This window comes from Gossypium raimondii, chromosome 2, assembly GCF_025698545.1.
Source record: "Gossypium raimondii isolate GPD5lz chromosome 2, ASM2569854v1, whole genome shotgun sequence".
Lineage (NCBI taxonomy): Eukaryota > Viridiplantae > Streptophyta > Magnoliopsida > Malvales > Malvaceae > Gossypium > Gossypium raimondii.
The window spans coordinates 7,930,882-7,945,848 of record NC_068566.1 but is presented as its reverse complement, the minus strand read 5'-3'; the positions used below and the strand labels follow the sequence as shown (position 1 = coordinate 7,945,848).

General features: G+C 32.7%; 1 protein-coding gene and 1 long non-coding RNA gene across 2 annotated transcripts; both read left to right on the top strand.

Moving 5' to 3' along the window:
- Positions 1-477: 477 nt before the first annotated feature.
- On the top strand, positions 478-3,737 carry LOC105787938 (binding partner of ACD11 1). The gene is made up of 5 exons (XM_012614546.2): positions 478-641; positions 1,374-1,477; positions 1,670-1,745; positions 2,833-2,913; positions 2,999-3,737. Exons 1-5 carry the CDS (start codon positions 636-638, stop codon positions 3,542-3,544), a joined length of 813 nt encoding a protein of 270 aa, XP_012470000.1. The 5' UTR covers positions 478-635; the 3' UTR covers positions 3,545-3,737.
- Positions 3,738-7,866: 4,129 nt separating this feature from the next.
- On the top strand, positions 7,867-9,837 carry LOC105787937 (uncharacterized). The gene is made up of 2 exons (XR_001131752.1): positions 7,867-8,124; positions 8,388-9,837. It is a non-coding gene; the product is annotated as an uncharacterized LOC105787937 (long non-coding RNA).
- Positions 9,838-14,967: the final 5,130 nt, after the last annotated feature.

Genomic DNA, 14,967 nt, shown 5'->3' with positions numbered 1-14,967 from the left:
ATTTCCATATATTCTAAAATTCATTTAAAAAATAATACTACAATTGTAATTATTTTAATTATATTTAACCATTTAAATAAATAACATAAAAAAATTTAACAAATTCTGAAAACATAAAATCAGGTGTAACAAGGTTGACATAAACAACCAGTTGTATAAATATTTACTTAAGTACTAAGTTAAATAGAGCTTTCAACAAAATGTAAATGATGTAATGAAGGGTATAGATTGAACCTCGATCGAACCCACATTTTTTTACTCATTTCCATGAAACAAGACTGAACCTCGAAAATGAAAACCTCATGACCACGTTCCTTCACACGTCAACCCTCCTCACCTCTTCAAATCTTCTATACCCGAATCTATCTAAACTTGATATAACCACGCTTCACACCTTGCACTTATATTCCCAAAATACCCTCAACGAATGATTCCAGCAACTATGACCACAAAAGTAATAGATCCATAACAAGGAATTAAGCACATATCCGCAGAGGATATTTTATGTTCAACCCCTTAATCCCCGCATCAATTTTCCCATTGCCTTTAAATTTTGTTGAAAAGAGAGGAAACACAAAATAGCATTTTTTTTCGGTGAAGAAAGATTCGATCTCTTTCGCTAGAAACGGGACTGAATGGCGGTTAGTACAATTTTTTTATTTTTTCTAACCATCTTGTTTGTTTGGTGAGAAAATTTATGACAAACAAGAAAAAAGAGATTTTGTATTTTCCAATTCAATTTCACCATGAAGATCAAAGATATTCTTGTTCTAACATAAATATCTGTAATTTAGTTAGTAATTTATGTTTTATTATTTTTCTTGTTCTAACATAAATTTTGATTATTAGGGCCTCATTAATCAGACGGATATAATGCTAATTTGAGTTTTGTTTCTGCTGTTGCTGTGCACTTCATTTACCTTTTTCGTATTTCGTTATATGATACTATCATTTACCCTGGTCCTTAGAAATTTTATTATATACTTTTTTGCACTAGGTTAATAAAGAATCCGGCTATATCTTCTGTGGATTTGTATGCAACTATTTATAGATCTGGTTGATTCAATTTCGTGTTGTATAATCAGTTGTATGCTAATTAGGAATTTATTATGTAAAATGTTGCTCCAAGTAATGCTTACTTGAAAGAAAAATGAAAAAGTGCGAATTTAACTTGCTAATATTGAACTGCGCTCGCGTTTTTGTGATTATTAATCTAAGATGCTAGCTTTCTATGATGGTCAACCTAATAAAAATTTTGTTTGTATTCAGCCTAAATATTTATGGGAGGTTTTCTTTTTTAATGGATGTAATAATGTTGATTTGAAGATGCTTTCTCTATTTTGGGCTGTATAAGTTGTTGTATTCTTTGACAGATCCAATCAGTGAAAGTAGGCAACGTTTCTTTGGGTGCATCTGAGCAAGATATTAAGGAGTTCTTTTCGTTCTCTGGTGACATCGAACATGTCGAAATGCATGGGTTAGTTATTACCGTACTTTTGTACCGTATGGATATGAAGAAAAGTGATGATAATTGTTGAAACTACTTCTGTCATCTAACCATGTAGATGTACCAGTATAGTGATGTTCTGAGATTCTGCAAACATTATCTGGTATAGGTTTCTTATTTGCTTTTGTTTTCTCTTTTTTTTTTGTTCCTCTTCCCTTTCAGCAATAACGAGCGATCACAAGTTGCATATGTTACTTTCAAGGATCCACAGGGAGCAGAAACTGCTGTTCTTCTTTCAGTGCGCACATATCTCATTTCATTTGAGCTTTTTGTATCAATTATCTTAATTGTTCTCACTGACACACATGCATCACATAATCGGATTTTATGCTACTGTTTGAAGGAAATGGTATGTCTAATATATATGGGAATTAAATGTCAATGTTTTTGACGTATTTTAGTAGATATTTATATGATGCTAGTTCAATTTCTACTGTTTTTCCAAGTGAAATATGTAAAAGCTGGTAAACTTTGTAAGCAGCAGCTTTCTGCTTTCCTTGGATATTGAAATAAAATCATTTATCCAAAACACAAGGAATTAAGTATTTATGTATCATTTCTGGAATCTCACAAGTGATGAGCTTTTGAAAGTGAATACTTAAGTGCATTGCCAATGTGATGACAATGCTAATGACCATCTTTGTTTTAAGTATTTCATCATTTAGAAGATAACATTGTTACTAAAAGATCTTCCTTTGAGGTAGATTTGCTAAAGACATGTATATGAAATCCTTGCATGCATTTGACCAAGTATTTGTATTTATATCTTGAATTTTCACTGTTCTTCCGTTTAAAGGTAATTGATTTAAACCACAATTTGATGTTAAGGAAGTGATCAAATCTAGTTCCCCATTTGAATGGCGTTTAAAGCCTTTTTGGCTGATGTTTCTATTGGCATGTGTTGTTCTGGCTCGTGAACAGTTTGTTTGGTTTCACAAAAAAATTCTTGTTGCCTGTTGTGCATTATGTGGAAAAAGAACAGTTATTCTGTTATAGCTTGGATTTTGTTAATCATTTATGCGAATTTATTTTTTAGTTAGTCTCATGGTTTCAAGATATTTCCCTTTTCTTTTTGTTGGTTAGATGTCATAATCATTCCTTTTCTTCCCTTGTTGTTTTTACACTTTTTCTTATGTAAGGGAGAAAGTGAAGAGGGAAAAAGTGAGTGGGTAACTGATGGCCATATTATTGTTAATTGCTAGCTTTTGAAAGTTTGATTAGCTTTTTCACAAAAGAGCAATCTCCCCTAAAGGTTAAATGCTTATTGATTAAATGGAAATATTTAATTTCATCGTTATGAATTGAGAATTCATGGTTTTCTCCAGGGGGCGACAATTGTAGATCAATCTGTTACCATAGAGCTGGCTCCGGATTACAAGCCACCTGCTACTGCCTCTGCAACACCTGTAATGTCCTAACCTACAGCAATCTGCTTTGACTTCACTTATTAAATGATGATTTTATTGTGAATGAATTGTTTGATTACCTTAGGCCACACAGAACAAAGAGGCCGGCCAGGCCGAATCTGCTGTCCAGAAGGCAGAGGATGTTGTAACCAGCATGCTAGCCAAGGGTTTCATTCTTGGCAAAGATGCAGTGAACAAAGCAAAGGCCTTCGATGAGAAGCATCAGTTCACATCAACTGCTACTGCCAAAGTTGCTTCTCTGGACCAGAAGATTGGTTTTACTGAGAAAATTAGTGCTGGCACAACCATGGTGAATGACAAAGTGAGGGAAATGGACCAGAAGTTTCAGGTTTCCGAGAAGACCAAGTCCGCGATTGCTGCTGCCGAGCAGACAGTCAGCAGTGCGGGTTCTGCTATAATGAAGAACCGTTATGTATTGACTGGAACCTCGTGGGTCACTGGTGCATTTAACAGGGTTGCTAAAGCAGCAGGTGATGTGGGGCAGAAGACAAAAGAAAAAGTTTTGGCTGAGGAGGAAGAAGCCCACAAATCAAAGGGGTATGCAAGGATGGACGAATGCGAATCTCCCAAAGCTGGTGCTCCCTCATCGGCACAAGGTCTAATCCTTTAATTTGCCAAAAAAGGACTGTAAATACCAGCAATGGAAGGTATGGATCTTGCCATCGGAGATGTGCTTTCTGGTTTGGACAATAGTTTAAAAACTTAAATGTAGGACAGTTTGTCACATATTGTTTGATATGTTTGGTATATTCAACTTTAAATGATAATAAAAAAAAATGACACTGCAAACAATTCAGCATCAATTTTATTGGTATCCATCTATTATTCTCGACTTCATGTGTATTTTCCGGAAAATGAAGAAAGATGAACGTAAATGGACAAATCGACTGGGCTTAGGGTGATCCAACCCAACTCAATTTTTAAGATTTGCTCAGTTGAAATCTTTTAAACTTTTTATTTTTATATATAAACGACGTGTTAGATTGTTTTTTTTTTCTTTTTTTTAGCTTTTACCATTACAAATACTATACAATAAATGATTGAAGGAGATATAATAAAAATTGGAGGTAATAAAGTGATATCAAAATAAAATTTTGATTAAGTGGTAAATTTAAAATGTATATAAATATCAAAACAAAATTTTAGTTTAATGATGAATTTAAGGTGTTACTTGGGTTTAAATAGTTTTGGTACATCTATAAATCAGTGAAGTTTATTAAATCTAATTACATAAGCTGCTTATAGGCATTTTGGATCTAAAATTTTTTAATCGATGAAAAATTATCTCTTAGCTTTGAAACGCATTTTAAATTACTTAATTTTATGTTTGAGAGCTTTTAGTGAAAATTGCACAAACTAAATTTTCTAAAAGGGATTATTATAAGAATTATGAGTTTTGGTAATTCATATTGAGTTTGATCTTGCTTAATTTGGTTATATATAATATAGGCAGAATATATAAGAGGAAAAGGCATTAATTTAAGTCCTTAAGGTGAAATTATTCATACTTTTACTTTAGGTTCAGTTTGTTTAATTAGGATTAAGTTGTTTTATTTCATTCTAAAAACTTTTTTTTTCTTAAATAAAACGACCACAAGGGTCAATCATTTATTAAATCGCATCACAAATGACAGCATCATGGATATCTAAAGGATAGACCATGTCAAAGAACCAAGTACAAGCCTCCGCACACATTTTCTTACAAATTAAAGCAGCAGTCAAATTACAACACCGGTTAACCCAAACTAAATTTGCTGACTTAAAATTAACAAAGGCTTTTATGCTTTCCTTGATCCGCACACCAATGACCGTGACATCCGTACGTTGATTCTTCACTTTGTTGACAAGGCTTTAATGTTAAGCTTTCGGCTTCATCCACCGACATCATCTCGTACTTGAAGCCCCCGCCACCGCCTAACACGAACCCATCTTCATCCCTTGCTATAACACCATAGCCGACGCATCAAAATTTATTTTAACATGACCCTTGGGAGGTTTTTCCCATCTTTTAACAATAGGGTTAGTAGAAAGCTACGGATCATTTAACAAATTACAAATGCGGAAATCTTGACTAAGCGTTCTAGCCCTGTCCCAAACAACCTGCGCCTCATCTTCCTTACCCCGGAATATGAAATTGTTTCTATTATTCCAGCTGTTCCACAGGTAGTCATAAGGTCGGCATGGCTCTCTTATCCAGAACTCTCATCAGGTCTTCCAACCAATCGATGCAGCAGTTGTACTCCTTCGAAATGGTGCTATTTTCCAGACCTCCAGTTGAAAGAATCGCCCGACATGTAGGGCTGTCTTTAAGGGCGTGAATAAGGGTCTCATACTCAGCCCCGCACCTAGGGCATTCCTGCCCAAAACCACGACCAATAGATGCAATTTCAACGTTAGTAGGGAGGATCTCATGCCCCACCCGCCAAGTGAAAACCCGAATTTTGGGGATGGTGTCGAGCTTCCATATAGCTTTCCACAAGAACCTATGAGGGCCAAACCCCATTTGCTTCAACAACAACCATGAATAAGCCGACTTAGATGTGAACGAGCCAAGAGGGTTGTGGATGTTAGAGTATGACTGAGTTAGGCATTAACTACAGTCTGTTGAAGTCAGTTACTTTCAGTGTTACGAGTCTGTTAATGTTAGTTGCTGCTGTTAGCTACTAATAGCTGTTAGCTGTTATATGCAGTTATCAGCTTCATAGTCTCTATATATAGTATTGCATTCAGCATGTATTAGATAAGTTTTACAGATGTATTTTTTTTTCTTGATTGAATACAAGATTTATCTTTGGTATAGAATTTAACAGTGGAACCACACCACTCTATCGCATTGGCTCTCTTCCCCAATCGGTGAGTTGCAAATTTTATCACCCAAGTCTTGCCCATACAACTCGCGAACTCTAACGTTGTTCCATCTTCTACTATCATCGAGCCATAAGTCTTTCACGCTGCTCTCATTAGGGTTCAGCAAATTTGAATTAACAGCCACACCATTTAAACCTTCCAGCCCCCAGTTATCGGTCCGAATATTGATACTATCACCATTTAAGAACATTTTTTTATTTACATATTGTTGACATCATTTTTTTGTGAAAATGAGGTCGACTTAGGTTTTGAAAATGAAACGAAAATGGGAATCACCACCAACCTTTTCTAATGAGATGTGATCGGTCACCTCGCAAAACAGTTGTTTTTAATAAACGGTTTTAGATTTATTAAAACAATGCTTTTGGTCTGCGAAATTCAAAAAAACAGGTTCGGAAGTCGGTTACGTACGAAGAAGGATTAGTACACTCGTAACGCCCAAAAATTGGTACCTAATTAATTAATTAGTGTCTTAATGTCAAAAATTAAAAACTTTAAAGAGATTTAAAATACGATATTTTATTAAAAAAACTTGTATAAATCAAATTACCCGTTAAGACCCTCTCATTTCGGAGAGAGAAAATATCATACCCAATGAGTTAGGGCATAATATTTCACCTCCTCAAAAAAGAGTTTGTTCAAAAACTCGTGCAATAAAATTTTAAAGGATATTTTATTATTTAAGTCAGATTAAAAAATGGCAGCCTAATACGTTAGGGCATAATTTAACATTGAGTATTGCATTTATTTTTTTTTTAGAAAATTTCTCGTCTCGAGAAAACAACGTGTCATATCCAATACGTTAGGACACAACGTATTGAATTCTCAATAATGAGCTTTTATTTATGTTTTCTGATTAAAGAGTATTCTCGATTATTTAGATTTAACGAAAAAAATGAAACCCAATTTGTTAGGACTCAATCCTCTCGAAGATTTCAAATACCGAATATTACGTTATTTAGAAAATTTTCCTTTTTGAATTTGGATATAAAAAAATGTGACAGAATAACAATTATGAAAATGCAAGTAAAATAATAATACAAACAAAATAACAAAAATAAACATATATAAAAAACGAATCAATTATATATACAATAACAAGTAAATAAACAAATAAAAACTAAAACATTTTTAAAATAATAATAGACATATAAATAAATAAATAAACATCAAGTAAAACAATAATAAAGAAATGAATAAAATTATAAAATTATAAAATGTATGTATGAATTTTAAAAATTTAAAGTACAAAAACTATGTAGGTATATATATATAATGAGAATATGCATGTCTATACGTATATATATGTATATGTATATATAAATAAAAATATGCATGTGTATATATATTACATAAAGACAAAAAAAGATATATATGTATATTATAAAATAAAACAATGTAAGTATGTACATATATATATATGCATATAAATAAAAATATGACTATGTATGTAGATTTATATATATATGAATTATAAAATATAAAAATGTGAGTAATTATATAATAATAATTTTAATAAGACACATACACTTGAAATTTAAATAAGTAAACACAAATAATAATATATTAACAGTAACAAACGATAATAATAATCATAATAATGTCTAATTTGCTAATATTATTAATAAAATAACTAAAATAATAAAACAAACAGGTTTAATCGAATTTTGGAATAAAAATTGGGGGTTTAAAACGCAAATAAACAAAAAAAAGAGTCCCTAGGGACCAAAATATAATGCGCTAAAAGAACGGAGGGCTGATTGAGCAAATATTCCCAACCTTTAGCGCATCATTTCATTCAGGACCAAATTGAAATAAGTGCAAAAACCGCGGGGCCAAATTAAAAAGCTGGAGACTTGATTGTAAAGCTATTAAAAATCCGAAGGGCTAAAAGCGCAAATTGCCCTTCCGCACAAAAAAACGCGGGTCCCTTTGCTGGAGTGGGTCGGGTCGCGGGTCAGAGGTCCAAAACGGCATCGTTTTGGCCTCTGAACCCCCAACCCCAAAACAGCGTCGTTTAATGTCTTATTTAAACCCAAAAAAAAATTTAAAACATTTCATTTCTTTTAGTTTTCAGAAAAAAAAATCACCCCCTTTTCTCTCTCAAAGCTCCGGCCAGGTTCCGGCCATGTACTCCGGCGCACCTCCGCCGTAGCTCCGCTACAGGCAGTGGCTGGAGGTGCAAAATTGAGCCTTTCGGGTCTCTTTTTGAACCTGGTGGCCTCTAGAGAATGGATTCGAGTCGAATCACGGGAAATGTGAGCCTAAATTCGAAAAAACGAGGAGAAACCGTTCGGTCTCTCCTCCTCCGGCGCGGCGCGGGTAAGGCTTTTTATTTTTGTTTTTGTGTTATTTTCTATGAAAGATAAAAAATAATACAGAAAAATAAAAGCAAACAGAGATCCGAGCACAAAGAGAGAAAAAAAAATCCTTTGATTTCTTTTCTGTTTTTCTTGATATTTTTGTCCAAAAAAATCCCCCTTTCGTTTTTTACAAATCGGCTTTATAGCCGAGAATAAAAACTAAATTTTGCTATTCTAGTCTCGTTTGCTTCTGTTTCTACTTCTTTTGTTGCGTGTTTGCAGGTCCTGGTAGAGCAGGTGGCGGCAGAAGGCGTCAGAGGCGATGGGACAAGGGCGGTGGCAAGTGGGGTGCCAGAAGGCCACTAGGTGCGGCCGCAGCAGACTAGGGCTAGGTTTTTTTTATCTTTTTCTGATTTGATGCTTTGGGCCATTAGGGCGTGGGTAGTTGGGCTGGTATTTGTTGGGCTTAGATTATTGGGTTTGGGCCCCGGGTAAATTTGGGCTGTACACATAAGTGAGACCTATTGGAGAGTAAAAACATAAGCAGAATTTCCATCTACTTTTTAAGAGATCTAGAGCTCTCTCTAAACGAGTCTTAAATGTTTTAATCTCCCTTGATTATCAGTTACCATAGGTTGTTCTAGGAATAGTTATGAAGGGAAGACAATCACTTCCAACGTTCTCGTTAATTGCCCAATGACTACATCCTGTTCTTGTGTTTTCAACAATTTGGCATCAAACCCACTCACAATGAGTGATAAAATCCAAACTTACGTAGATTGTGGTGGTGATGAAATTTGTTGATCTGCAAAATCAGATGGACAAACAATTTCAACAAATGCAAGATCAGATGAAAGTCCTATTTTCTTATCGAAGCAAATCGACAAATGGGGAGGAGAACCCAACTAGATTAAGCGCCACTGCCACCACCACCGGGTGGGGCTACTTCGACAGCTGGAGGATCTGTTCCTCAGTTTGCAAAAAGGTTATGTTATAATTGCGATTAGCCTTATTCGGCCACTCATTAGCGCAAAAAGCTACTTTGGTTAGAATTGGTGATACAGTGGAGGAGAATATTGAAGAATTAGGAGAACTTGAAATCTCCTTGCATGGTAAGACTATGCAGTTACAAGCCGTAATGAATGGACAAACGTTGTTGAGCTTGATAGATTCGGGTAGTACACACAACTTCATTAGTGTTACAGCTGCTCAGCACCTTGCAATTCCGGTAACACCTAGTGTGTCAATTGCCAATGGTGAGAAGGTAAAAAGTAGAGGGATTTGTTCTCGGTTACTTTTTTATATTGCTACCCATGAATTTTTTACAGGCTTTTATATTATTCCTCTGATTGGGTCTGATATCGTGTTGGGTATTAAATGGCTTCAAACATTTGGACTTTGGTGCACTAACAATGAACTTTGCAGTGAAAAGAAGATAGGCGAGCCCGCGACTTGTTTATAAACTAACTTCGGTGCCTTCCTTAAGCTTCTTTCATCTCTATTTATAGGAGTATTGTTGAACTCTGTTTAATTTTTTTTGAATCCCGCACAAATTTTTTTTTGATAAGAATGATGTCTCATCATTGATTTGTCATGACATGGTTGCTTTAACGTTTTTTTTTTTGTCTGAAGCTGGATGTTGATTTCTCAATTTGTTTTCTTTTTTTGTAACTCGGATATTGTTTTCCCAAGTTGCTTCCTTTTTTGCCTAGAAATGGATGTTGCTTTCTCATGTTGCTTCCTTGATATTTTTATTGGTTTCTTTCAATTGGCTTTTATCCTTTCTGAATATTATCTAGATTTATTTTTTCAATTTCATCTAGATGTAATAAATTGAGTGACAGTCTTAGTGAGTTTTAATTTTTCCATGTATTCTTGATTTTTTCTATTATGTGATGAAAAATCATCAATATTTATGTCAGCTATTTTTTTTAATAGTTGAACGGGTTCTTTATTTCTATCATCCTGAGTGTATTCGACTGCAGTATCGTATGACAATATTCTTCTTCCATCAGTTCAGAGGCTATAAGTTTTTTGTTGAAGTAAATATTGGGCTTTGGTCTTTAAATCTATTCCTGTTTGGATTTGATAATAACTGAGATTATTGTAACACTTATCAATATTTTTTGTCAAGTGATCTTTCTCCTCTTTAACCATTGAAAGGTTGGGACCTCAAATCATTTTTTTAATGGCCTAAATTTGATATGGTTGATAAAATTTTCCTTTTTGAGCTATACCAATAAGATTGTTGATTTCAAGATGAAAATAATAATAATAATAATCTTCATATACCATACGTAATAATATAGTCTTAATAAATGCAGAAAAATCTTTTAATAAATGGAAAGAAAACTTTTGAATTATTATTTCTTTAAGAAAATCTTATTCAATCCGCTTATATCAAGCGGTTCATGATCAAGTCTAAACTTTATAGAAGAGAATTTTTATTTAAATCGTTTATGAAAACATAAGCTTGTAGAAAGTATTCGAAAAGTTTTTGAAATTGAGCTTGCTAGTTGTAAATAATTTCATTTATTTTTGTAAATATTTCTACAGCAGAATATTCCTAGTCTTATTATATAAACATAACTTAAATATTTTATTTATAACTGGGTTATTTGCTCCTTATTAATAAAATACTGAAATATATCAAGAAGACTGTTTATCTCTTTAATATCTAAATAGCTAATTTCTAGTTCTTCCCAATCTCGATATAAAATGAATTTTAATAATAAATCATGAGCTTCTTCTTCTTTAGTTGTTTTTAACTAAAATTGTGAAAGCTTAGTAAAAGCTTTTCGAAATTAGCTCTTTGCTCAATAATATGAGTTTTCTATATTTCATTAAAAAATTATATAATTCGATGGTAAGTCCGGATTATAAAAATATTTTATTTCTTGAATTTGTTGTGGTTTCAACAAATTTTTTGATGCACAAAACTTTTCTACTCCTTTTATGATTTCAACATAATTGACTTGGTATGTTGAATTTGGATCTTGAGACCAATATAATTGACTCACTTGTTGTGGTGTAAATGATAATTGAGTTCCAACTGGTTGTCTTATCTTTGGATATGGAATGTAATATCCTTGGTTAGGATAAAAAGATATTTGAGAAGGTATTGTCATAAATCCTTGATTAGGATTTATTGATTTGAAAATGTTCCCTTTGTTGGGCCTTTTATGAATAGTAACACATTCACCGACTTTTTTTAGAGGTTGTTTACCTCTGTCCGTTTGGCCTACTAAGATAATCAGCAATAATATTGTCAGTTCTTTTTACATATAATACTTCAAAATTAAAAGTATATAATTCATTATACCATCTAATTCTTCTGTGTACAGTTTCCAAACTTTTATTAATAAGAAAATGTTTAACTGCATGATTATCAGTTTTTATAATAAATTTTTCAGGTGCTAAATATATAAGAATTTTTTTTCTTTCTTTATTGCTAATAATTGTTTTTCATATATGACATTGTTGACACCATTTTTTTGTGAAAACGAGGTCAACTTGGATTTTAAAAAAAATGAAAACGAATATGGGAGTCGACACCAATCATTTTTTATAAGGTGTGATCGGGCTACCTTGAAAAGTGGTTGTTTTTAATAAACAATTTAATTTTATTAAAATAACGATTTTGGTCCACGAAATTCAGAAAAACGGGTTCGGGAGTCGGTTACGTACAAGGAAGGATTAGCACCCTCGTAACGCCCAAAATTGGAACTAGTTGATTAATTAATGTCTTAGTGTCGAAGATTGAAAACTTTAAAAAGTTCTAAAATACGATCCTTTATTGAAATGTTGAAAATTTTCGGGAAAAAGACATATTTCACGTTAATCGAGAAAGAAAATTGTATCTAGTAAGTTAGGACACAATGTCTTGAATTCCCGATGCACGAATAAATGCCAAAAATTTAAAAGATATTTAGCCATCTCGGATTTTAAAAAAATGATCATGCCCAGTAAGTTAAGACACGATCTTTTCTTAATTCCCAAGATCGTTTAAAACTTGAGAAAAAAAAGGATCATGCCCAGTAAGTTAGGACACGATCTTTTGATAATTTTCGAGATTTGTAAAAATTTGTTTGAAAAAGATTCGTATATTTAGATTTATCAAGAAAATCGAAACCCTATAAGTTAGGGTACGACCTTTCGAATCTCAAAATACGAAATGCCATTTATTTAGAATAAATTTTGACATATTGAGTAAAATGAAACACGATGCCGTGTTAAAAGAATGCGAGAACAAATTACATTGTTGATATGCATAGCAAAACAAAAATGAATACGATGGTATAAAAATAATACGAACAATAGCAACGAAAATAAGATAGATAAAAGGATCAACCAATAACATACAAAATAACAATGCATATAAGCAAATAAAATTAAAACATTCTTTCAAAATAATAATGAAAATGTAAATAAAGAAATAAATAAAGAAATGAATAAGATTATAAAAAGTAAAAGATATATATATATGTATATATATATATATATATAAAAAATTGTAAGATAAAAACATGTAAGTATATATATTCGTGAAAATAAAATATGTATTGATCTATATAGATATGTATATAAATTATAGAAATATAAAATATATATATAAGTATGTACATATATAAATCAAAGATATGTATGTAGAACAAAAATAGTTTATTATAATTTATATATACATAAAATAGGATGGTATAAAAATATTGTACAGCCCAAATTTACCCGGCCCACTTACAATGCATGGCCCAAATGGCCCAACACCCAAATCAGACCCAATAATAACTAAACAGACCCAATTACATGGCCTAGTGGCCCAAAATTTTAAAACCATTTCAGAAACCCTAATCCCCCTAACCCTAGGGCGCCGCATGCTAGCCTTCTGCCGCCGCCACTGTCCCATCGCCGTTCACCTACTCTCTGCTCCGCCGCTCACCTACCCACCCGCCGCGCCGCACGTCAAGTCGCCCACTTGCGCCTGCAACAGAAATGACAAGAACATTAAAAAAATAATGCTTGTAATGGCTATAAAAGCCAAACAAAAATCTATTGTAAGGGTTCGGCCCCTCTTTCACGATTTGACGAAATAAAAAAGCAAAAAACAGATTCAAGAAACCTTTTCTGGGTATAAGATCTATTTTCCTTTTTTATTTTTATTTTTCTCTTTATTTTTCTTCCTTTCGAAACTATTGGTGTTCGATTTTGTTTCTTTTATTTTTTTAAACTATATATATAACGTATAAACGTAAAAAAAAAGGCAAAAAAATACCTTTTATTTGAATTGTACGGTGGCCGGCGCGACGGCGGCTCTCCTCGTCGGATTTCAGGCCGAACATTGGAGAGGGGAGGGGTTTTTGAGAGAAAAATCAGTTTTTTTTAAGAGAGATGGCAAAAATGAAGTTTAAAAAAAATTTGATTTATAAAGGCACTTGAAACGGCGCCGTTTAGCTATTAGGGTCAGGAGCCAAAACGACGCTGTTTTGGCCCTAACCTGCGCAGTAACTCGACCCTGGGGGGAGGATCCACGTGTTTTTGGCTTTTGGGTTATTTGCGCAATTGGTTCCTCCGATCTTATGGCGCTTTCAAGGCAGTTTTTCGCATATTTGCAATTTTGGCCATAAAATTTTGCTTCTGTTTCGATTTGGTCCTTAGACCATGCGCTTGGATTCCGCTAGAACGGCACCGTTTCAGTGACATGGGGATATTTCACGTTTGATCCTCATCCTTTTGCAGCGTGTTTTAATTACCCTTTTTTATTTGTAATTTGAGCCCTTAAATTTATTTCTGATTCCGATTTAATCCCTTTCGTTTTTTTATTTTATTTTTTTAACTATTAATTTTTTATTTTATTTATATTTTCATTATCTTTATATATATGTGTGTACATTATTTTAATATGTGCTATTATTTTTTATTATTATATATTATTATTAAAACTATTATTATTATTATTATTAATATTATTAAATACCTTTTTACTTCAAATTATGCTATATGTGTATACATACATAGATTTTACTTTTACAATTTTATTTATTTTGTGTTGTTATTATTGCTTTATCTTATATTTATTTATTTATGTGTTCATCATTATTTTTATGAAATGTTAGCCCTAGTTGTCTATTATTTCATGTATAATTGTTTTGTCATCTTTTATTTATTTATTTATTTATTTATCATTTTGTTGTGGTTATTCGTGTTATGTTTACATCGTCGTATTTATTATTGTTTTGCTACCCATATTAACATTGTGTTTTACGATTTTAAAATAAGCAAAATTTCGTGTTTAGATTTGAGAAAGTTGTACCCTAACTTACTGGGTTTCGATTTTCACAATAAATCTAAATACGCGAATATTTTCAAACTCAAGTTTTTAAACGATCTCGGGAATTAAGAAAAGATTGTGTCCTAACTTACTGGGCATGATCTCTTTTCTAAACTCGAGATAATTAAATATCTTTTAAATAAGTAAATTTTCGGCATTTATTCTCGTATCGGGAATTCAATACGTTGTGTCCTAACGCATTGGATATGACACGTTGTTTTCTCGAGAGGAAGATTTTTCTAAAAAAAATAAGTAAGGCAATATTTTGCGTTTGGAAATTCGAGAAAGCGTGCCCTAATGTGCTGGGTTTCGATTTCTCGTTTAGCCAAATAGCCCTCTTAAAGTTTCAAAGTATGGGTTTTGGAAACTATAAGGTGATCTTGGTTTCGAGAGTTTAACGTATCGTATCCTAATGTGCTGGATGTGATATTCTTTCAGAATAAGAGAATCTTAAATTCCAACCCATATTGTTCGAAAGTTTTTAGGATCGTATTTTTAAAATTCTTTAAAGTTTTCAATTTTTGACATTAAGACATT

Coding starts and splice junctions, on each gene's coding strand:
- LOC105787938 (XM_012614546.2), top strand. Junction 1,478..1,669: donor GAACATGTCGAAATGCATGG/GTTAGTTATTAC, acceptor CTTCCCTTTCAG/CAATAACGAGCGATCACAAG. Junction 2,914..2,998: donor CTACTGCCTCTGCAACACCT/GTAATGTCCTAA, acceptor TGATTACCTTAG/GCCACACAGAACAAAGAGGC.